Source organism: Strongyloides ratti (genome assembly GCF_001040885.1).
Source record: "Strongyloides ratti genome assembly S_ratti_ED321, chromosome : 2".
Taxonomy (NCBI): domain Eukaryota; kingdom Metazoa; phylum Nematoda; class Chromadorea; order Rhabditida; family Strongyloididae; genus Strongyloides; species Strongyloides ratti.
In genome coordinates this window covers 2,051,488-2,073,349 of record NC_037308.1, presented here as the reverse complement: position 1 = coordinate 2,073,349, position 21,862 = coordinate 2,051,488, and the positions used below count along the sequence as shown (strand labels likewise).

The 21,862-nt window shown below is 22.5% G+C and overlaps 10 protein-coding genes across 10 annotated transcripts; 5 read left to right on the top strand and 5 right to left on the bottom strand.

Annotated features, from left to right (window-relative positions):
* Positions 1-190: 190 nt before the first annotated feature.
* Positions 191-637, bottom strand: SRAE_2000064300 (Nuclear transport factor 2, eukaryote domain-containing protein; the record flags this gene model as incomplete). Its single annotated transcript, XM_024651498.1, has 2 exons — positions 191-374; positions 423-637. 2 exons carry the CDS (start codon positions 635-637, stop codon positions 191-193), a joined length of 399 nt encoding a protein of 132 aa, XP_024505169.1.
* An 82-nt stretch (positions 638-719) lies between these two features.
* SRAE_2000064200 (Cytochrome c oxidase subunit IV family and Cytochrome c oxidase subunit IV family-containing protein) lies at positions 720-1,508 on the top strand (the record flags this gene model as incomplete). Its single annotated transcript, XM_024651497.1, has 4 exons — positions 720-758; positions 865-879; positions 944-957; positions 1,004-1,508. 4 exons carry the CDS (start codon positions 720-722, stop codon positions 1,506-1,508), a joined length of 573 nt encoding a protein of 190 aa, XP_024505168.1.
* A 324-nt stretch (positions 1,509-1,832) lies between these two features.
* On the top strand, positions 1,833-3,177 carry SRAE_2000064100 (Dolichyl-diphosphooligosaccharide--protein glycosyltransferase 48 kDa subunit; the record flags this gene model as incomplete). The annotated part of the gene is made up of 2 exons (XM_024651495.1): positions 1,833-1,956; positions 1,997-3,177. The coding sequence occupies 2 exons, from the start codon at positions 1,833-1,835 to the stop codon at positions 3,175-3,177; spliced, it is 1,305 nt and encodes a 434-aa protein (XP_024505167.1).
* A 1,719-nt stretch (positions 3,178-4,896) lies between these two features.
* Positions 4,897-5,215, top strand: SRAE_2000064000 (Hypothetical protein; the record flags this gene model as incomplete). The annotated part of the gene is made up of 3 exons (XM_024651494.1): positions 4,897-4,959; positions 5,000-5,151; positions 5,206-5,215. The coding sequence occupies 3 exons, from the start codon at positions 4,897-4,899 to the stop codon at positions 5,213-5,215; spliced, it is 225 nt and encodes a 74-aa protein (XP_024505166.1).
* A 1,601-nt stretch (positions 5,216-6,816) lies between these two features.
* On the bottom strand, positions 6,817-7,774 carry SRAE_2000063900 (Hypothetical protein; the record flags this gene model as incomplete). Its single annotated transcript, XM_024651493.1, has 2 exons — positions 6,817-7,460; positions 7,510-7,774. 2 exons carry the CDS (start codon positions 7,772-7,774, stop codon positions 6,817-6,819), a joined length of 909 nt encoding a protein of 302 aa, XP_024505165.1.
* Positions 7,775-8,521: 747 nt separating this feature from the next.
* On the bottom strand, positions 8,522-9,202 carry SRAE_2000063800 (ShKT domain-containing protein; the record flags this gene model as incomplete). The annotated part of the gene is made up of 1 exon (XM_024651492.1): positions 8,522-9,202. One exon carries the CDS (start codon positions 9,200-9,202, stop codon positions 8,522-8,524), a length of 681 nt encoding a protein of 226 aa, XP_024505164.1.
* A 1,106-nt stretch (positions 9,203-10,308) lies between these two features.
* Positions 10,309-11,595, bottom strand: SRAE_2000063700 (RNA polymerase-associated protein LEO1; the record flags this gene model as incomplete). Its single annotated transcript, XM_024651491.1, has 2 exons — positions 10,309-11,379; positions 11,425-11,595. 2 exons carry the CDS (start codon positions 11,593-11,595, stop codon positions 10,309-10,311), a joined length of 1,242 nt encoding a protein of 413 aa, XP_024505163.1.
* A 369-nt stretch (positions 11,596-11,964) lies between these two features.
* Positions 11,965-14,146, top strand: SRAE_2000063600 (Probable ATP-dependent RNA helicase DDX10; the record flags this gene model as incomplete). Its single annotated transcript, XM_024651490.1, has 2 exons — positions 11,965-12,072; positions 12,119-14,146. 2 exons carry the CDS (start codon positions 11,965-11,967, stop codon positions 14,144-14,146), a joined length of 2,136 nt encoding a protein of 711 aa, XP_024505162.1.
* Positions 14,147-14,343: 197 nt separating this feature from the next.
* SRAE_2000063500 (U3 small nucleolar RNA-associated protein 15 homolog) lies at positions 14,344-15,984 on the top strand (the record flags this gene model as incomplete). The annotated part of the gene is made up of 1 exon (XM_024651489.1): positions 14,344-15,984. The coding sequence occupies one exon, from the start codon at positions 14,344-14,346 to the stop codon at positions 15,982-15,984; it is 1,641 nt and encodes a 546-aa protein (XP_024505161.1).
* Positions 15,985-16,472: 488 nt separating this feature from the next.
* Positions 16,473-17,600, bottom strand: SRAE_2000063400 (Hypothetical protein; the record flags this gene model as incomplete). Its single annotated transcript, XM_024651488.1, has 3 exons — positions 16,473-16,959; positions 17,009-17,397; positions 17,460-17,600. The coding sequence occupies 3 exons, from the start codon at positions 17,598-17,600 to the stop codon at positions 16,473-16,475; spliced, it is 1,017 nt and encodes a 338-aa protein (XP_024505160.1).
* Positions 17,601-21,862: the final 4,262 nt, after the last annotated feature.

Below are 21,862 nucleotides of genomic sequence, written 5' to 3'. Positions count from 1 at the left end.
AATATAGATATATATTATCTCAAAAATTACTTTATTTTTATTATCAAATTAAAAAAAACAAAAATATATACAAGTAAATAAATCGTAGTATTACAAAAATAAGAATGTAAACCTGCCATTAATTAAACAAATAATTGCATGATAATGAAAAAAAATAAAGTTTAAATCAACGGTTAGAGATCGTGGTATTTTAATAAAGGTATCTCATTTGAACTGCTTTTGCTCTATGTAAACCATCTTCTTTTACAAGTAAAAATGTTGAAGTAAATGGTTTGACGCACTTTCCAGATCTTACGCGCCCACTGCATACCATATGAATTGGATCTGTGTATCCCATATTAAAATCTACTTGATGTCCATCCAGTACGTTAATTCTATAAAAAAAAACTTTATTAAAAAATAATTTACATTATAAAACATACGAATGATCAGTATCGGGGTGATCATGTAAAAATTGTTTTATGCTATCATATCCTTGATAAGGTTGACCATTAAAAACAAAAGTTGGATTATCCAGAGTAAACATTTGAATAAGAGCACCTCTTTTTCCGTCAAAAGAATGGAAAAATAAGCGTGAAAAATTTGTTGCAGCCTCACAAACTTTTTCATCCACTGATATATATTTTTCATTGGCCATATTTATAATTTATTTTTCTAATTAATTAAATAGTAGAATATTGATTTAAAAAGTTTTTTATAATAATCAAACTTGAATAGATATGCGTATGACTGAGAAAAAAATTTTTATTAACTATTTCGTAAGAGAATAATAACTCTTGTAACGATTTTTGTTTTCTCATAAATTAATAAATGTGGAATAATACGTACAAACATTGAAAAATTTTTTCCATTTCTTGTCGTCAGCATTCTACTTTGAAGGTTAGGAAATTTTGATATCTATATTGAAGTTAATACATTGTTATTAAATTTAACTTTTTTACAGGATGTCTCTTTCACGTAGTCTTCAAGTTGTACGGAATAATAATCTTGCTGTATTCATTAGATCTATTCATCTTTCAAGACCAGCAATTAGTGGTCATGAATATGCATGGGGATTAGAAAAAGCTGCTGGAAGAGAAGTTGTTGGTTATGGATCATGTGGTGATGAGACTTATCAAGATCGTCTTGATTATTGGTATCCATCTATTAGATTCCGTAAAGATGATGAAGTAATAGCTCCAATTCGTCAAAAAGAGTTGGGTAGTTGGAAAAATTTGTCTAATGAAGAGAAGAAACTTTTATACAGATACAGTTTCAAACAGACCCTTGCTGAATTCGAAGCACCATCTGGATACTGGAAGGTAATGCTTTCAATTGTATTCACTGTTTTAGGATGTGCAACACTTTTTGCTACATTCCTTACAAAGAAATGTTTACCACCAATTCCACCAACATTTGATAATGAATATAAGGAAGCATCTGTTGAAAGAATGTTGGTACTTGAAAAAGGTAACTTCCTTGGTCCAGCTAAATACTGGGACTATGAAAATAACAAGTGGAAGAAATAGGAAGGTAGTAAATATTATATTAGTTTGTTTTTATCAAAATAAAAATGTGTATTCAATAGTGGTTTTTTTGTAATGAAATAAAATTTACTTGATCTTGTTGATCATATATTATTTTATCATTAATTTTATCTAGTAAATAGAAGTTAATTTTCTTTTTTTTTTGCCTTGATATGGGTTATTGTTGTTTGGTTACTTAGTATGTATTTTGTTAATTTATATACATTTCTCTTACAACGACTCTCCGATTGACAACGCATTAGTATTTTTTATTGTACATCAACATTCATCTTACACTAAATTTGTAAATAACCACCTTCTGAAAACATGAAGTTTTTGTTATTTGTATTTTTATCAATTATCTTTCAAATAAGTGCCAATAAAATTCTTATTCTTATTGATGATGTAACAACACGTGAGACACATTCAATATTTTTAGATTCATTAAAAGGTAATTTTATATATTTATTTAAATAATTATATTTTTTTAGCTCGTGGTCATACAGTAACAACACGATTTGCTGATGATGCAACATTATCACTATTTAAATTTGGAAAAAGAATCTTTGATGATGTTTTTATTCTTGCACCATCAGTTCATAAATTTGGAGGAGCCATCAATGCTGAACAAATAAACCAATTTGTTGATGATGGAGGAAATTTACTTGTTACAGGTTCATCAATTATTGGTGATGCTATTAGAGAAATTGCTGTAGAATTTGGTTATGAATTTGATTTACCAAAAACATCTGTTGTTGATCATTTTAATTATGATAATATTTTAGATGATGGTCATCATAGTACAATTGTTATTAATAAAGAACAAATGATTAATAGTAAATTTATTGTTAGAAATGTTGAACAAAATGGTCCTCTTCTTTTCAAGGGTGTTGGACTTCTTTCACACAAAGGAAATAACCTTATTTTGGATATTGTTAATGGTTATCAAACATCATATTCTTACAATCCTAATTCAAAGACTGGTAAACCAGCTATTGCTGGAAAGGATTTGGTACTTGTTGGTGGTGTACAAGGTAGAAATAATGCACGAGCTGTATTTGTTGGTTCTTTAGACATGTTTTCAAATGAATTTTTCAATTCACCTGTTCAATCTGTTGGTGGTGTAAAAGAACAACTTAGTGGAAATAAAAATTTTGCCATTCAATTATCTAAATGGGTTCTTCAAGAAAATGGTGTTCTTAAAGTTGTTTCTGTTAAACATAATGTTGTTGGTGAACGTGAAGCACCAGAGATGTACACAATTATGGATGACATTGAATACAAAATTAAGATTGAAGAAAAGAAAGACGGTAAATGGGTTCCATTTACTCCATCAGATCTTCAACTTGAGTTTGTTCGTATTGATCCATTTATCAGAAAAACATTAGATAAAAAAGGTGATACTCTTTGGACAACATTTAAATGTCCAAATGTTAATGGTGTTTATAAATTTAAGATTGACTATCATCGTCGGGGATATTCTCATTTGACAAATATTATAACAATTCCCGTTAGACCATTTGCTCATACACAATATGAAAGATTTATCAGAACAGCTTATCCATATTATGCTGGGGCATTCTCTATGATGGGTGGATTTGTATTGTTTTGTATTTTCTTCCTTTACTCAAAAGAGTCAGATTCTGTTACAGTAGAAAAGAAGACGAATTAATTATTGTTGTTTTTTTTTTTATTTCTTGGATGATAATAAAATTCTTAAATATATATAGACAATAATTAAGATATATGGAATTTTTGTCGATTTTTATAATTTTTTCTAAGACGAAAAAATATGATAATATCGTAAAATTGTTTTTTTTTTGAAAATTAAGTTTTTATTTAAATATTGGGAAATAAAAATATATAATTAGCATTTGCTTCAAAAGGATGATTAAAAGTTTAATTGAGGCTAAAAATAAATTAGGATTAAAAAAATCGTTTATGACATTAACTCTTTATAAAAATTAATTTATAAACTTGATATTAAATTTCTAAAAATGCATTTATAAATAAAATCAAAAAAAAACATTTTAAACAATTTTTTTCTTTTCATTTTAGTTTTTTATCACTTTCACATATTTTTTCCATCTATGTTGTTTATATGGTAATAAGAAAATTTTCATATAAGTTTTGTTGTTTTTTTATATCTGTAATTGATCATAACTTTTTTTAAAATAAATTTTTTATCATAATAATGGAAGATGAGATGTAAATTTTGTAATTTTCATTAAATAAAAGTAACTTTTCTGAAAATAGACATTTTATTTTTGAGATATAGACTAAAAAATATTTATTGTCATATAAAAATGTTTTTTTTTTTTAATTTTAATGTTTCTTAAAATTAAAAAAACATATAATAATGTTTACATATATACATATATGAATTTTAATATTTGAAAATATAATGATCTTTAAAATATTAATAACATTGAAAAATGGGCGAAGCCCGTTGCTTGTAATTTATTATTCCTATTTTGTGTAATAGGAATAAATAAATTGAAATATACACAATTTTACAATGTACAAATAAAATTTAGGTATTTTTGTTAAAACATAAAATTGTTCTATTTTTAATTTACAATTTTAATGATTGTTTTAATTAGAATTATTTTATTTTTTTTAGCTTTTACATAAATTGAGTATAATAAAGTAAAAAATAATTAATTGTAGGATGTGTTCTTGAAAAATAGTAATAAAAATAGAAAATTTTAGTGTTGTTTATATGTAATGTAAAATATATTGTTATTAATTATATATAAAAGCATTTATTTCTTTACTTTTTTTCCCATAATTTTTAGAGTTATTTAAATATTCATTCGTTAATACTTATTTTCATTTAGTTAAACTTTTATATTATTTCTACTACAGAACAACTTTTAAAAGTATCTTTGTTTAGTATTAAGCTTAAAGTATAATAAAATAGATAAGAAGACATTTGATACCTTAGGTATAGAAGATTTTGTAGGTTAAATTAATCTGATGTTATTATATTTATATATATATATAATCAAATACAAGATAAATAAATAAAACTAGTGATAAGTATATAATGAAAACCAAAAATTTTATAGAATATTTCTTGTTAAAATTTTAAAGATTATTCTTTTGGAAAAAAAGAAGAAAAGCTAGTTAATTAATTCTTTTGTATTTTATTAATTCTTTAAACAATTTTACTTCTATTTCAATTATAAAATAAATTTTTTTTTATCTATTATCAATGGTCATTTTATACAAAATTATAGTTTTCTTTATTATCTAAAAATTTAAGATAAGTTAACTACTAAAAATGAATTTTGTATTTTGTTGTTTGATTATTTCAATTTTTTTATCTAATACCATTAATGGAAAAATTGAACCTGTTAAATTTTTTTCTGATCCTATGTATATATTAATGCAACGACCAGAAAAAGCTTATCAATCAAAAAATGATGATCTTCAGAAATTAAAAGAAGAGGTAGATACTTAATAAAAATGTTAAATTTTTTTTTTTGTAGTACATAAAACGACGTATGGCTGATACTTCATACCGTCCCTATCCAATACAATATTCAATGTTTGACGATGATAATTCTTTATCAGATTCTGTAGCAGGTAATAAAATGAGATGGAATCAAATGTCAAAATTTTCAAATATTTTTACTGGAAAGTAACTTAAAAAAAGTTTTTTTTTAATTAATTCATTTATAAAAAATATTATCAGAAAACAATAGTATTCAAAAAGTTAATGCAATGTGTATTCTTATATTTCGATCTTATTTATAAATCAAAAGTAAAAGTGACTAATACTTTTTTTTGGCATTGAAAATAGTGGTATAAAAAAAAATAAAAATTGTTGAATTTTTTTCTAATTCATAACTATAACTTTTTTTACTTCAATTGTCATAAAATAAAGTATATTTAAATTTTTTTAAATTAATTTTTTTATTTCAAAATAATTTTTCAATGTACTTTTGTTTATCTTTAATAGCTAATAAAATTGCTGTTATTCACTTAAAAATTACACTTTTTTTTAAAACAGAATAAAATAAATTAATTTTTTTTTAAAAATAGATTAAAAGCATGTCAAAATATTTTTCTTTTGTGATAGATAAAAAATACATATAATAAAATTAGGCTTTGAAATAATTTTCAAAATGAATTTTGGATGAAAGAAATAATAAATGAAATATAATTAATCTTTAAATAATCTATTTTAGTACAATTAATATATTGTTTTGGTATGCTAATGATATTATAAATAATTTGTTTTTCAAAAAAAAAATTATGATAATATCGTATTTTTAATATGTGCCATGTATGATTATATCAACAAAATTCTTATTAAAAGTGTAAAAAAAATTTTCATTGATTATTATATTGTAAATTGTTTTTATCTATAATTTTCTTTTATCATTATTAATAAAAAAAAGTAAATAAAATGATTGATTTAAAAGTAATATAAAAAAATGGCAAATTAAAGATTAAAAATATGTGATTAATTTATCATAACATTTAATAACAAGATAATTACTATCATAAATTTAACCAAATTATATGAATATTCTAAATAATTGAATTATTTTCTATTCATTTATTAGAAATTTTAATTAAAAAAGCAATTTAAAAAATAGTAATTAAAATTTCTTCTTAAAAAATGAATTATATTTACTTTTTTTTATTTTTAAGAAAAAGAAGATTAAATTAATGATAATCTCAAGAGAACCAAAATATGATTATTTTATTTTTTAAATATTTAAGTACACATAATATTTTATTAATTAAAATTACACTACTCTAATTCATTATAAATAAATTAATTTACATTTTTTTTATTATATTTTTAAAAGTCTTAACTTATTTTAAGTTTTGACAAACCAATTAATATTGTTGAATGATTATAAGTCATTCTTATTTTCATTAATAATAATTACGTAACAAAGTATTAAAAATTTTTTTTATTTAAAATTCTTTTTTTAGAAACTTGTAAAAAAAATGGCAAAAATATTATGGAAAATAATTATTATTTTTAAGAAATCTAGCATAGTAACAGAGTCTAAATTTATTAAATTTAGATATTTAGATTGTTTTAGATATAATAAATTAAATATTTCAAAAAATAATCATATAAAATTTCTAAATAAATATTAACTAATTATATTTTACATACAAAAAAATCTAGAAATTATTAGCTTTTTTAAAATAAATAACTTTTTTAATTGCTGTTTTATAAAAATAAGTAAATATGATTATGATTATTTTTATTTTTCACAATTAATACCATTTCAATTTATAAATAGTTAATTAACAAAATAAAATTTGTTATTGAATAATATTACATCTTTTTCTTAACTTGAATTAGAATAATTAAAAGTAGATGTAATATGTTAAGAGCTGTCATAATAAAGGTAGTCATAATTAAATAATCTTTTAAACCATCAAATGAAATGTATACTGCTAAGGTAAAAATTAATCTTAGAAGTGTTAATAAAGTTGTCAGGACTGTAAAAATAATAAAAATTATTCGATGACCTTGATGATTCTTAGAGATAAATAAGAACTTTAATATAAATCCTATAATTAGAAGAAGTGTTAAAATAAATGAACCATGAATTAAAAATATTGCTCCTTTATGTGAAAATGCTGCTTTTGGTACCATCCAAGAATATAATGTTTTGTCATTTGGGGTATATTCATGATGATTTTCTTCTAGTTTTTTACGAATAGTATTAATTGTAGAACAATGTTCTTTAATTTTAATACAATTATCTTTATAAAATTCCATATTACTTTTATATTCATTATAAACTTTTTGTGCATGTTTTTTTTGTTCTGAATGATAATTTCCATCTGCAAAAATATTAGCCATAATCCCATTCATTATCAATATTTCTGTTCTATTATTAGCATTTGTCTCATTCTTAAAAGCTTGATTATAATTTTCAATTACAAAAAAACCACAACCAAGTGAATGTGATCCTAAAAAATATTATTTTATTTAAAAATATATAATTTTTTTTAAACATACTTAATTTTGAAAAGTATAATAATCCAAATATATAAATTATTAATGATATGATAAATAAAATAATTACTAGAAATAAGCCAAGAATATTTGATTTAATATTTTCACCAAGTGGACGTTTTTTATCATTAGCAAAATTGTCATCATCAAAACTGTCACTCATTCTACTATTTTTACCTTTATTTATAGGAACTTGTAAACTAGCTTCTTTACTATTATCACGTTGAATATTAGGTGGTTGAAAATAACTTATTTTGCTATTATCCATATTTTCAATTTATATTCTTATTTTTGAATATTTATTATAATTTACTAAATTTTTTCTTGATTCTTAAATAAAGTTAATACTAATAATTTATTGATAAATAACTTTTTAAAAATTCTTACGTAAGTTGCACTTTACTTTATTTATTAATAATAATATGGTATTATTAAGAATAATATTTCTTTTCTTATGATTTTAATATATATAAATAAAAAATATTTCAAGAAAAAAATAAGTATGATATATTGAAGTTAGAAAAAGTCAGATTTTCTTATTTTTGTGATAATATGTTTTATGATAAATAAAATATATTGTTATCAAAAGTTTTAAATTATCTTTTCAATCTAAAATTTTAATAATGTAATTATAAATATAATAAAAAAAATTTTAACTTACAATATATTTTATAGAAGATGAAAACAAATATTTTATTAAAGAGTATAAATATTCATAAAAAGCTTTTCTTATATTATTATTTATTATTAAAATTTTTTACTTTATTATAATTTTTCTATTTATGTTATTTTTTAAAAATATTTCAAACTGATTTTTAAATAATATAAAAAATAATTTTTAAAGTAACTATAACATTTTCTTATAAGTTATTAAAATAATTACAATTCAAGTCAATGAAAATAGCAAAAATTTATTGGAAATGAAATATATAATATAATATTCATAAAAAAATCGTTATGAATTATAACATTTGTATACAAAAAAATGCTGTAAATTAAGCTTTTTTTTAAATGATTAACAAAAACCACAAGTAGCACGACATTTTTCTTTCATAAAAGTGATGTAGTGTGAATTTTTACAAAGATGACTATTCTTAGAACAATCGGATAAAAGATCTTTACATGGAGCTGTAGTTCCTCCTGTAACTGTTCCACAAAAACCGCATGTTTTTTTACATTTATCTCGCATTAAATCAAGCCATAATGGATCCTTACAACGATCTTGATGACTTTTACAATCATATGCACCACCAACTACTGAATCTTCACATGCTGGTGTTGTAGATATTCTTTTTGTAGTGGTAACTTCAGTTGTACTTACAGTGTTAGTATCTGTACCAACACATTTTAAAGTAAATAAATTACATGTAGGTTTATCTGGATTTAATGATTGACAAAAATCATCTGTAAGACAAAATACAGATTTCACACATGATAAAGTATCTGCATCAGTAATATCCTTTATTTGATCACAAGTTTCACCAGCTCCACAATCGTTAGCTACAGTAAGTGGTGTACATGGTTGACCACAAAAATTTCCTGTAGAAGAATCAAGACCTCTAGTAATATCTTTTAAGCATACAAGTCCAGCATCACAAGGAGTATTTGCATCGCAAATTTTACTGTTTCCGGATTCCGTAACTGGAACAATTATAAGATAAATGAAAACAATTGTCCAAAAAGTGAAATAATGCATTGTAAAATATGATTCAATTTACATTAATCATTTTAACAGATTCTTTTTATACTGAAATAATAGTAAATAAAAATATCCATTGTATTCTAAGTAGTAATTTTCCATATATATTAACAGTTGGTTAAACAATAATAAAGTGCAAAATTTCAAAAATTCAAGAATTAAAAAAATTTTCTATTTTTTAAAAAAAGATAAGTACAGTTTTGTTAATAAGTCGATTATATAGTCAATAAACAATGATAATTATTCATTGTTTATATAATTATCTTTTGCGAGTGTAACATAACAAAAGAAACTTAAAATTTAAATATTCATAATTTTTAAAAAATATATATTTTTTATTTGTCTTAAAAAGTTCACTTGAATTTTAATTAATTTTTTTTAAAACCTTTAAAATATTTTTATCAAAAGTATTTTAATAATTTTTTAGTACCATTCATGACGATGAATTGATTATTATTTAAAAGAAAATTTTACCAAGTATATTTAAACATGATAAAAAATTATTTAAAAATGACCAAAATAAAATTTTGATAAAACAAATTAAAATTAAGAAAATTTATAAGCATGTATAAAATTAAATAACTGTACAAAAAATTTAAAAAGAGTATTTTTTCATTAATGTTACTCTTGAAAATCTTTTAAAAATAAAATTTCTTATCATTATTCCTATTTTTATCATCCAGTAAAAAAAACTATCATGGTTACAATTACTTTTTCAATACCTTTTTATAAATTATTTGAACATTATAGGAAAAAAAATTAAATAATTGTTTATATTTTTAAAATTTTTTTTAGTACATCTAACATTTAGAATTCTCTAATAATTAACATTAAAAACAAGATTTATTGTCGTACGAAATAAAAAATAAAATTTTTTATAAATTAATGATAATTATAAAAAGAACTATTTAAAAAATTCAAAGATATAAAAGAAATTTTAAACATATTTTTGTTCTATCACAAAAATATTTATTTTAATCATAATCATCTTTTGACAAAATTTATTTGTAATGAATTCTTAAGACTAAATATTATTTACATAAAAAAAAAAACTTTTTTAAAGTGGGAAAACTGACAGATAAATACCTAAAAAGATAAAATTTCTAATCCTCATCATCTTCTATAACAACTTTCTTCTTCTTGAGATCCTTTTTGTTTTTGCCAGAAGTATCTTCTTCTTCATCATCTGACTCTAACTTACGTGTTCCACCATAGTAATCATCATCAGATTCATCCTCACTACTACTATAATTTCCTTGAGCATATCTATTCTTTATAGCATTTAATGATTCTCCATTACGTTCTAAGAACTTAGAACTTAATCCAGTATAACGAGGTTTTTCACGAATACGACGTTGCTGATTTTCTCTTCTTTGAGCTGCACGTAATTTTTCTTCTTCAATCTTTTTAAGTTTAGCTTGTTCGACCTCTGGATTTACTCGAATCTCATCTTCTTGAAGAATCTTAACAGTTTGTGGTTTATTTCGTCCTTTGTTTCTACTAATTACAGGAATATTCTTTTCTAAAGTTCTAAAAGTAACTTTATCTTTGAAGGCAGCTTGACCAAATAAGTAAGATGATAATCTCATAAAACAATGATTAGCGCCACTTTCTTTCTGTACAACAACATCAAAAAATTTCTTTCCAATTCTTAAACTAGTTGTACCATCAGACCATCTAACAATTTTGGCATTAGATATTTTTTTTCCACATGAATCACCATTTTCATATTTCCAACGTATTACATTTTCTGTGCTTATTTTTCCAACAAGAGCATCATTTCCAACAAAATCTCTGTCATCGAAATAATCCTTGTGAAATGGCTTAGCATCAATTCGAACATATTGAGGAAGTTTTAGAAGAGAAACTTTGGTATTTGAAATAGTAGTATGAGGACGGAAAACAGAAATAGTCTCAGCTTCTTTTTCTTTTCCATCAAAATCATCTTCAGATTTGTCTTCATCACTGTCTGGATGAAGAATTATACCAGTTGGTTGATTGTTCCCAGCATTTGCATTATTATCATCTCCGTCAGAATCATCGTCCGAAGATGAAGATAACTCTGGCATAACGTGTTTATTTGTTTCTTGATTTGTTGGCTTTATTTCCTCATTTTGTCGAGAAAAATCTTCTTCATCTTCTTCATCAGATGAATTCAATTGTCTATGGTTTTCCTAGAAAAAAAAATTTGTTTTAATAATTAAAAAAATGAAGCATACCGATTTCATGTGATTACCATCGTCTGATGAAATATCACTACTAGATGAAGAACCATCTGAAGGGGATCTATATTTTTGTGGAGATACATCGTCATCAGAAGAATCTGAAGATACTGGTCCAAAAGCTGGTCCAGGCTGTTTCTCATCATCAGAATCCAAAATACTAGACATGTTATATTAATAAAAACTACCTAATATATAATAAATAAAAGTTTGAAGTAAATAAAAACACTATTCCACAAGGCAACATTTTCCGTTCAGTGTTACCCCCTTTTTTTGTCGTTTTCCACATAAGAGGAAACTAAAATTACATAAAATAATGTCTACTTTTTTTTATTAATAATTAATTAATTAATTAAAAGGAAAAAAAAAGTTTCATATTTATGCATGATAACGTTAATGAATAATAAATTTGTGTTCGTTTAAGAATCACAACCAATAACTAGCTGTATCCTAAAACGATTGTTTTCAATAGCTGTTGGTATTTGGCACTGTACTTACTTAATTTTATTTTTTTGTTGCCTTCCAATTATTTGAAAAATGAGTGGTAACGTAAAGAAAAAATTTAAAGCTAAGGTTCCTAAAGAGAAAGGTGCTGAAAAAAAAGAGATAGCCGAAGTACTAGCAAAATATGAAGATTTTGACCAGGTAAATTTTATTTTATTCTTTCAAATTATTAAATTTTTTATTATAGAAAGCTTCATTAGAATATTCAACTTTTAGTCAATTTCCAATGTCAAAAAAAACATTAGAAGGTTTAGAAGAAGGAGGTTTTATTAATCCTACAGATATACAACGACAAAGTTTAGGATATTCTTTGACTGGAAAAGATATTGTTGGTGCAGCAAAAACTGGAAGTGGAAAAACATTAGCATTTATTATTCCTATATTAGAATGTCTATGGAAAAACAGATGGTCAAAAACTGATGGTTTAGGAGCTTTAATATTAACTCCAACTCGAGAGTTAGGAATGCAAATTTTCAAAGTTCTTAATGCTGCTGGAAAAAAACATGATTTTTCGGTTGCTTTACTTATTGGTGGTACTGACGTAAATTATGAAAAGAAGAGACTTGGGTCTATGAATATTTTAATTGCTACCCCAGGACGTTTATTACAACATATGGATGAAAATATTTACTTTCAGACAGATCAATTACAAGTTCTAGTAATTGATGAAGCTGATAGAATGATGGATCTTGGATTTAAAAATCAAATGACTGCTATTATTGAAAATATTCCAAAAGACAGGCAAACGATGCTTTTTAGTGCTACTCAAACTACTGATACACAACAACTAATTCAATTTTCATTAAAGGATCCCGTTTATGTACGTGTTCATGATAATGCTAAATTTGTGACTCCTGATAATTTGATTCAAAAATATTGTATGTACGAGGAGGAAGAAAAATATAACTTTCTTTGGTCTTTTATTCATAGTCATCGAGAAAAAAAAATTTTGGTATTTGTTACTTGTTGTAAACAAGCACGTTTCTATGTAGAATCTCTTAAAATCTTAAGAATTGGTCTTCCTATACTTGGATTGTATGGTACAATGAATCAAAACAAGAGAACTCATGTTTTCCAAAATTTTGATCGTATTAATAAAGGAGCCGTTCTTATTTGTACAGATATTGCATCTCGTGGGTTAGATTTTGCTAATATCGACTGGGTTCTTCAATTAGATTGTCCATCTGAAATTTCTGACTATATTCATCGTGTCGGTAGGACAGCAAGAAATGGAAAAAAAGGTGAAGCATTACTTGTTTTAACAAAAAGTCAGGTCAAAAGTACTCTTGTTCAATTAAAGGCTAGGAATATTCCTATTTCTAAAATGATTTTTGATCCAGAAAAAATTATTGATATGCGAAGAAAGCTTCAAGTGGCAATAGTTCAAGAAAAAGAATTAAAAGATTTTGCTCAAAAAAGTTTTGTTTCATACCTCAAAGCTATCTATTCAATGAAGGATAAAACTATTTTTGATGTTACCTCAATTAATTTCAAAGCACTATCAGAATCTTATGGTCTTGTTACGCAACCAAGAGTAAGATTTCTTGATAAAAGAATTGGAAAACAAAATAAAGTTGGGAATAGTGAAAGTGTTGGCTTTGATGAATTTGTCAATAATGATAGTGACGAAGATGGAGATATTTTCTCTGGAGTTAAAACGAATATTCAAATTGATGATGCTGCTCCTGGAGAATTGGATGCACCATCTACTAAAGTCAAAACTAAGGATGTTATGACAAAGATAAGAGCTGCTAAACAAACTTTGAAAGCGGGTATTTTACCAAATAAACGAATTGTTTTTGATAGTGACGATGATGAGGGTCATGTTGTTGTTCCACAAAGTGATAAAAATGAAATTAGTACTTTCGATATTGAAGAAGCTAAACGAGAAATGAAAGAGATAAGTTCTCAGGATCAAAAAGCTTATAGAGAAAAAAGAAAATTAAAGAAATTGAAGAAAAAAGAAAAAGCAAGGAAAGCTGTTGGAGATGCTGAAGTTGATTTAGATTTTGAAGGAAGCGAGAGCGATGGAGGATCTGTTGATTTATCTTGGCTTCCAGATCCTGATAAGAAGAAGAGAGTAAATGAATTTGGTGAAATCGAATATGAAGATGAGGATGAGGAGATTCCTAATAAAAAACTAAAGTTGGCAAAAGTTAAGAAGAGAAAACTTGAGAGTGATGAAGAAAAAGCTCTTGCTTTATTGGGTTTATAAACTAGTTGTTATTTTTTGTTTTCTTTTTTTGTTATGTATTTTTAATTGTATATTTATTGTATAGAATTTTAATCTAATAATTAGTTGTTAATACTAATAATTTTTTTTTACACAAATATTGGTATATAACCACCTACTACTTCAAAAAAAATAATATTTTTTTTTAATACTAGCAATCTTTACTATAGATTAAAAAGATGAATCGGGCATCATATGTTAAGGGATTAGTTCCAGTTACAGAAAATCTTAACAGTATACAACATTCTGATGATTATTTATATTGGCAAAGAATGGAACAAGTAGCTGTTTTTCAAGAAAGTGGTAATATTTCATCAACATCTTTTTTACCTGTATCACCATATCATGTTGCAACAACAAGTGCTTTTAGACTATCGGTTTATGATACAAATGTTTGTGATTCTGTTTCTGTTAACTCGCGTTTTAACACTCAAGTTTTTGGAGCTACATACAGAAAAGATGGTACATTATTGGGTTGCGGATCATTTGATGGAATTGTTAGATTGTATGATGTACACAAAGCCAATACTTCTTTAAAAACTGCTCTAAGAACAATAAAAACAGAATCTTCACCTGTTCATGTGGTATCATTTTCTAGATCAGGTCATAAAGTAGCTGCTTTGAATGATAATGGTGTAATTAATATATATGATGTAGCAGATACTTCAGGAAAATCATTATTTAACAAGTCTGCACATACTGATCATATACGTTGTGGTGGATTTTCTGATATTAATGAAAATATTCTTGCTACAGGTTCATATGATCATACAGTTAAATTATGGGATACAAGAAAAAAAGATGGTAAACAAATATTTTCTGTTGACCATGGATGTCCTGTAGAAAAAGTAATACTTTTTCCTAATAATAATATTATGGCTACTGCTGGAGGACAGGTTATTAAACTTTGGGATATGACTATGTCACATAAAGAACTTTTCACTTTTGAGAATCATCATAAAACTGTTACATCATTATGTCTAGCAACAAAAAATAAAAAACTTCTGTCTGCTGGTCTTGATAAAAGAATAAATGTTTTTAATATTGGATCAGGAGATTTTAAATTAGTTTATCAAATGTCAACATTAGCACCAGTCTTAACACTTGCTATCTCTCCAACAGATGATTGTTTAGTATATGGAATGCAGAATATACTAGCAATAAATAGAAGAAAACCAGCAACAAAAAAGGATAAACAAGTAAGCGCAGTAAAGACAGCCCAAAAAGATTCAAAACCAAAGAGTATGAGGAAAATTACAACAACAACTAATGATGGACAGGTTGTCAATGTTCATGTTTCAGCACCAATTCTTGATAAAATTAATCTTGGACCAATTGAAAAATTGATAAGTGCCAAAAAATTTAATAAAGTAATAGAGGTAATGTTTTATAGATCCTCTGAATGGAAAAATAATCCATCAATGGTTGTGGCAGCTTTTAGGCAAATTTATTTTCAAAAAGCTCTTCGTAGATGTCTTACTGGTAGGGATGAAAAAATAATGGGAAATATTTTTAAATTTATCAGATTACATTTATTTAACAATGCTTATTTTTCAACTCTACTTAAAGTAACAGAATGTTTAATTGAAATTTATAGTGATGAGACAGAATTTAATCAGGAGACAAAGAAAAATTTTAATGATTTAAAAAAAGTTGTTGAACATGAAATTAAACGAGATGGTGAAATGCTAAGAATTAGAGGAATGTTAGAAGTTATCTTTAATGCTAATAAAAAACATATAATGATTGATGAAGAAAATAGTGAAGATATTTTCGGTGAACTTATCATAACACCAAAATCTTTGAATACTCTAAGTTAGTATGATTTGTTGTAATATTTTCTGTTTTATATTGTATTGTTTATTGTTATATTTTTTTTTTGTTTTCTTTAATGTATAAATTGTTATTGTAATAAAATTAAAAAAAGTCAAATATTTTTGAAATAATTTTTTATTATATTTATGAATCAATTTATTGTTTTGAATAAAAATTCTTTTAGATATTGTAAAAAAAGGTAACATTGCAAGCATATTCTATTTTTTTTTTTACAATCTTGTCGGTAAGTATGCCTTTATCAAAATATTTTAAAGTATACTATCTAATAATAAGTCCAATCATTATTTTTATTGTATAAAAGTATCCTTTAAATTGTTTTATCATTATTATCATAATTTTTACTTTATAAAAAAATATTTCATTTAAAATTATTCAAATCATATAAATGATTAAGATTTGTTGAAATAAATATTTATTTAGAGATAAAACAAGTTTTAATAATTTTTAATCATGTATAAAAAAAATATAAATTTTATAATTTTTCTACAATCTCCTTAATCTTATCATTATTTATCTTTTCAGATAATCTTTTTAATTCTTGTAAAGATGCAGTATCGTAAAAGTCACATCTATCCTTAAATTCATTCAATATTAAGTATAAATCTTCTAAAGCATTGTTATAACCGTTATCAAGAGAAAAAGTTATATATTCTAGTAGAAATTTTAGTGTTGAGTCAGGAAATGATGAAGAATTAGTTAAAACACATACTAAAGATCTTCCTTTTGCAAAATTTTCTCTAAGATAACGTAAAGAAATAGACTGTAATGCTTCAATGGTATCTTTAAGAATTGTTGTATTAATCATTTCACAACCACCTATTGAAAAAAATTCTATAATTAACATGTATATTCTTTCTTCAACTTTCTGATTAATAGTTAATTTTTCTATATAAATTTCATGAATCCATTCACAAAGAAATGAAATAGATTTTTGTATTAAAAAACTTAACTTTGTTGCTCTATAAAATTATAAGTATTAGAAAAAAAAAAATTATTTAATAAACATACAAAGAATCCATGTAATTTCCATTTTCAATCTCTTTAACAACAAATTCAATAATATCACAAACATCATCTACATCTTTAATATTAATTTTGTCGTAATCACCCAAAATCATTCTAAACCTTACTTCACAAAGAGATATAATAAGTATGAAAAATGTATCATTCCCCTGAAGCCATAAATCGTCAGTAAGATAAAAAAGTTGTGGAATAATATTAAAAGCTAATGTAATATAATTATACTCTATATTTTTAGTTTTCATTATTCTTTCTAAAACTTTTCCCAATTCTCTAGACCATTCTTGTTCCTTAAAGATACTTTTCGGTAGTGGTTTAAGATTATTAAAATCTAACAAAATTGAAGAGACACATTTTAAGCATTCTATACAAGGAAACTATAATGTGATTTTAATTTTATTAAACATTTTTCTTAAGTAAAAATTATAATTAAATTTACCTCTCTTGTATCTTGGAGCATTTTCTTTGATGTATTAAGAAGAAGAGTACCAGCTACTTTTAAAGAATCTTTTTGATTAACTGTATCTATGAATAAAAGTTGGAAAGTATTTAATTGAATATGATCACATTCCTCAGACATTATGATAGATTCTAATAAAAAAAAATAAATTTTTCAAAATTATACATACAATACCAATTGTTTTTCTTGTTATGATAAATATTTAAAAAAATTATTTTGTTAAAATTTATTTTAAAAAAAATATACTTTTTAATAATTATTTATATTAAAAAAAATATATATAAATATTTAAAGATCCCTCAAAAATAAAAAAAAAATTTAAGAAGACAAAGGAAAAATAATCCAAATTATTCTTATCTAATAAACCACCCAAAGATAAAATTATTGTTTTAAAATACTATCACATTATTAAACTAACTAAATAAACATTATAAAAAAGATAATAAACTCTAAATTTTATATGAACAAATTAATCATTTACATTTTTACATTTTCTTTAAATTAATGATAAATATATAATTAAAATATTTTAAAAAATATATTTTGAAGAGGTACATTTAATGAAAATGTCAACTGACACTATTGTTATTATGTTTAATATTTGATAATTGGTATAATAAATTTTTAGGTAAAAGAAATTTTTTAATAAAAATGACTTTATCTCAATAATATAATTAAAATATTTGTAAATTTTTTATTTTAAATAAATATTCTATTATGATATAAAATAAATTACTTTAAAATAAAATTTTCTATACTTTTTAATGATATATAATAAATTTTAATCACATTTAACCAAATTTTTTATTTTGATATTTTAAATATATATTATAATATAAATCATAAGGTAAAAAGTTTTCTTATATTAAAATAATATAGTTTATCTTTATCTATTAGTAAATCATTCTGTAAGTAATTTTTTTCATATAATTTATTGATAAATTTTTTATTTATTTTTTTTTTCTTGTCTATCTTTACATAATGGAATGTGTAAACTTATTTATTTAAAAAAGATAAATGTATAAATTGAAAAAAAAAAGTTATAAAAAATTGTTCCATATTTTTTACATTTTGATTTATTGTTTTAAAATTACTTAATATATTACATATACTTATTATCTTAAATCATTTATTACTTCTTTTTACAGAAAAAAAAATCACAATTAAATGGTAAATTTTTAAATGAAAGATAAATATATACACTTGAGATAAGTTATATTATAATTTAAATAAATTCAAATACATTAATTAATTACATAAATTATGAAATAAATCTTTTTCCCTTTAATTTTAAAAAGTTTATACTTTTTTTTTTGGTATAATAAAGAAACAAAATTTATTTAACTAAATTTAAATATATAATAATTTAATAATAAAAAAACATTAACTTTTAATATAGTTAATTTTAAAAAAAAAATAACCGACAGTATACATATGTCTTAAGAAAGATTGTAGTTATTATATAATAAATTAATTTACTTCTTTAATTTAATACCAATTATATATATTGACATTTGGTCATCTTTTATTTTTATACAAACAGAAGGATGGATGAACTTTTTACCTTATTAAGTTTCACTCTTTAATTAGGTATTATTTGCCGTGTTTATGTGTAAAAAAAAAATTAATGTATTTATTAATCCATAAACTTATCCAATGGATGAGTATACTTTTATCTTCTCTTTTGTAGATATAGATAAACATATAGAGAAAGATAAACAAAAGATAATGTGTATGTACTGTTAGATGGTATGTATTATTATAAACATGATTAAAGATGATATTAACTACCGTATCAATAATGATATAATCCACTTGAATAACTAGTATAAATATCTACAAAAAAAAAATTAAAATCCATAATATTTCTAAATAAAACTATGTCTATGTAATAATGTTTAAGGAAACGATTAAACTTAAAACGTTAAAAGGTTTTTTTTTTTTTTATTATTATGAATATTTTCTCAAAATAGTTGTTCCATTGAATGATCACATTTTTAAAAGCATCTTTTCCATTAATTTAAAATGTATATATTTTGTAAATTATATTATTTATATAAATGTCTAAAAAGAGGATATAAAGATATAAATAAATTAACACATATATTATTTATTAAATGAAAATAGGAAGTTTATTATGGAAGAAAAAATTTTTGTATAAAACAAATTTTGAAGGCAATACCATCTTCAAAGGAGATGTCGTTTTTGTTTTAATGGTTTTTACATTAATACTAATATATTTATATATTATCCATTAAACTTGGAATTTTCTTCCTTTAATTTTATAAATTGATACATTTATTATATATTTTATAATAAAGATATAACAGTTAAAAGGCATTTAAAGGTTAATATTAATGGTTAATGAAATGTGTTATTTTTATTAAAAGCATTACCACCGGATGTGGTAATGTAATTTAATGGATTATAAAATTAATATATAATATTATGATAAAATCTTTTTGTAATTTTAAATTTACATGTATTTGATCAAAATTTACTTAATAATGAAATATTTTTTTGTTATTTAATATAAAAATAGGATATATATTTATTGATAAAAATTAATTATTCATAAGAAATCAAGTTTAGATATAAAAAAAAAAGTCCCTAGTAATTTGAAATATGAAATCTTAACAAAATTTCAACTCTATTTTAATCTTTATAATGGAAAAAGATATATTCTTAATAAGCTTCAATTTCATCAACATATCCCACTAAACAACAGAGATTGACATTAAAATTAGCTTTAAATTAAATTTTATCTTTTCACTTAATCCTTTTTTTCCCCTGATTTTCATATGCTATTAAAGATTATAACACATCTAATACCATGGGATAAGAAAATAAAATAATCGTTATAAATAATAAAATAAAAGTAATATAGTTTTAATAAAAAATATCAGAAAATATCTTTTTATATATATTTAATAATTTTTATCTTATATTATTTTCTTATTTATTTTTTAATTCATTATCTCTCTCTCTCTTTTCATGATATTATTAATTCCCTTTATATTTTAAAAAATCATTATTTAAATTACTTTTTTTTTTGCTTTACAATCTTTTAATATTTATTTATTTTATTATAGGTATAATATAATAATCATAATAAGTTAAATAAAATCAAAGGACAATTTTATCATTCCCCAAATACAAATAAAAATGCTTAAAATATATTACATCACCATAATAAATAAATATTGATATATATATTCCAAGTTATGTATTATCAAAAAATATCAAGTACAATTAAGTATAATATCAATCTATATTTAGGTGAAATGTCATATTTTATTTTTAAAATTACATATACAATAAATATTTATCACACCAAAATTATCATCATCATAATTAGTTTTGATGTACTATTACTTGTGGTAGTGGAAACTAATTTTATGGTAGTTAATCATTATTTCTCATATACCAGATATATATTTATTTAGTAAAAGAAAGATTATTGTCCTTTAAATATTATTCAAATGAATGATAACTTCTTTTGACATCATAATTATTTTAACAAGTTATTTCATTAATCATTATTTATAATAATTTTTTTTTTTTGGTAAAATATTTAATTAACACAAAGACACAAATTATTAATATTTAAATACAATAATAATAATAATAATAATAATAGTAACAAAATAATATGGAAAAAGATAAGATAATAATAAATAGTAGAAAGAAAATTAACTTTATTTAATGAAGTGATAACCCAAAGAGGTTGTTAAAGATCCCTTACTTTTTATGATAATATACTAAATAATAATAAAATGAATAATATATTTTACTTTTTACTATCATTGTTATATATTTTACTACAATAATATATAATTTATATACCAGCTGCTTATTATAATCATTATATTTTTATGTAATTGATTTCATGGCACTATTTTGACGACTATCATAATTTTTTTTTAAACATTTTAAAATATCATGATTAAAAAATTAATTGTATTTTTAAAAACTTTTTTTTTTCTATCTAAAAGAGAGAGAGATACAGAATTTATCTCATTAAAGTATACTTTAGTAATAAAGAAAGAAATAAAAATTATTTTTTTACTATCATCTAGAGAATATATATATATATATATGATAAAGAATATCCAAACAACTGTAAAATGAGTACTGTAAAAAAAAAAAGAATAAATTATATACATCTAACTAATAATACATTTACCTATACGATAATATAAAATTTTTTTTTATTGATAAGAAGATAAAAATATACACATAAATTTTTTTATTAAAAATTTTTATTTTTTTTTTCATTTTTGAAAGTTAAATCATTATAATTGATAAAATTAAAATGATAATAAAATATTGTTTGTCATATATTAAAAAATTAAACTTTTTAATATTGTACAAAAAGACAA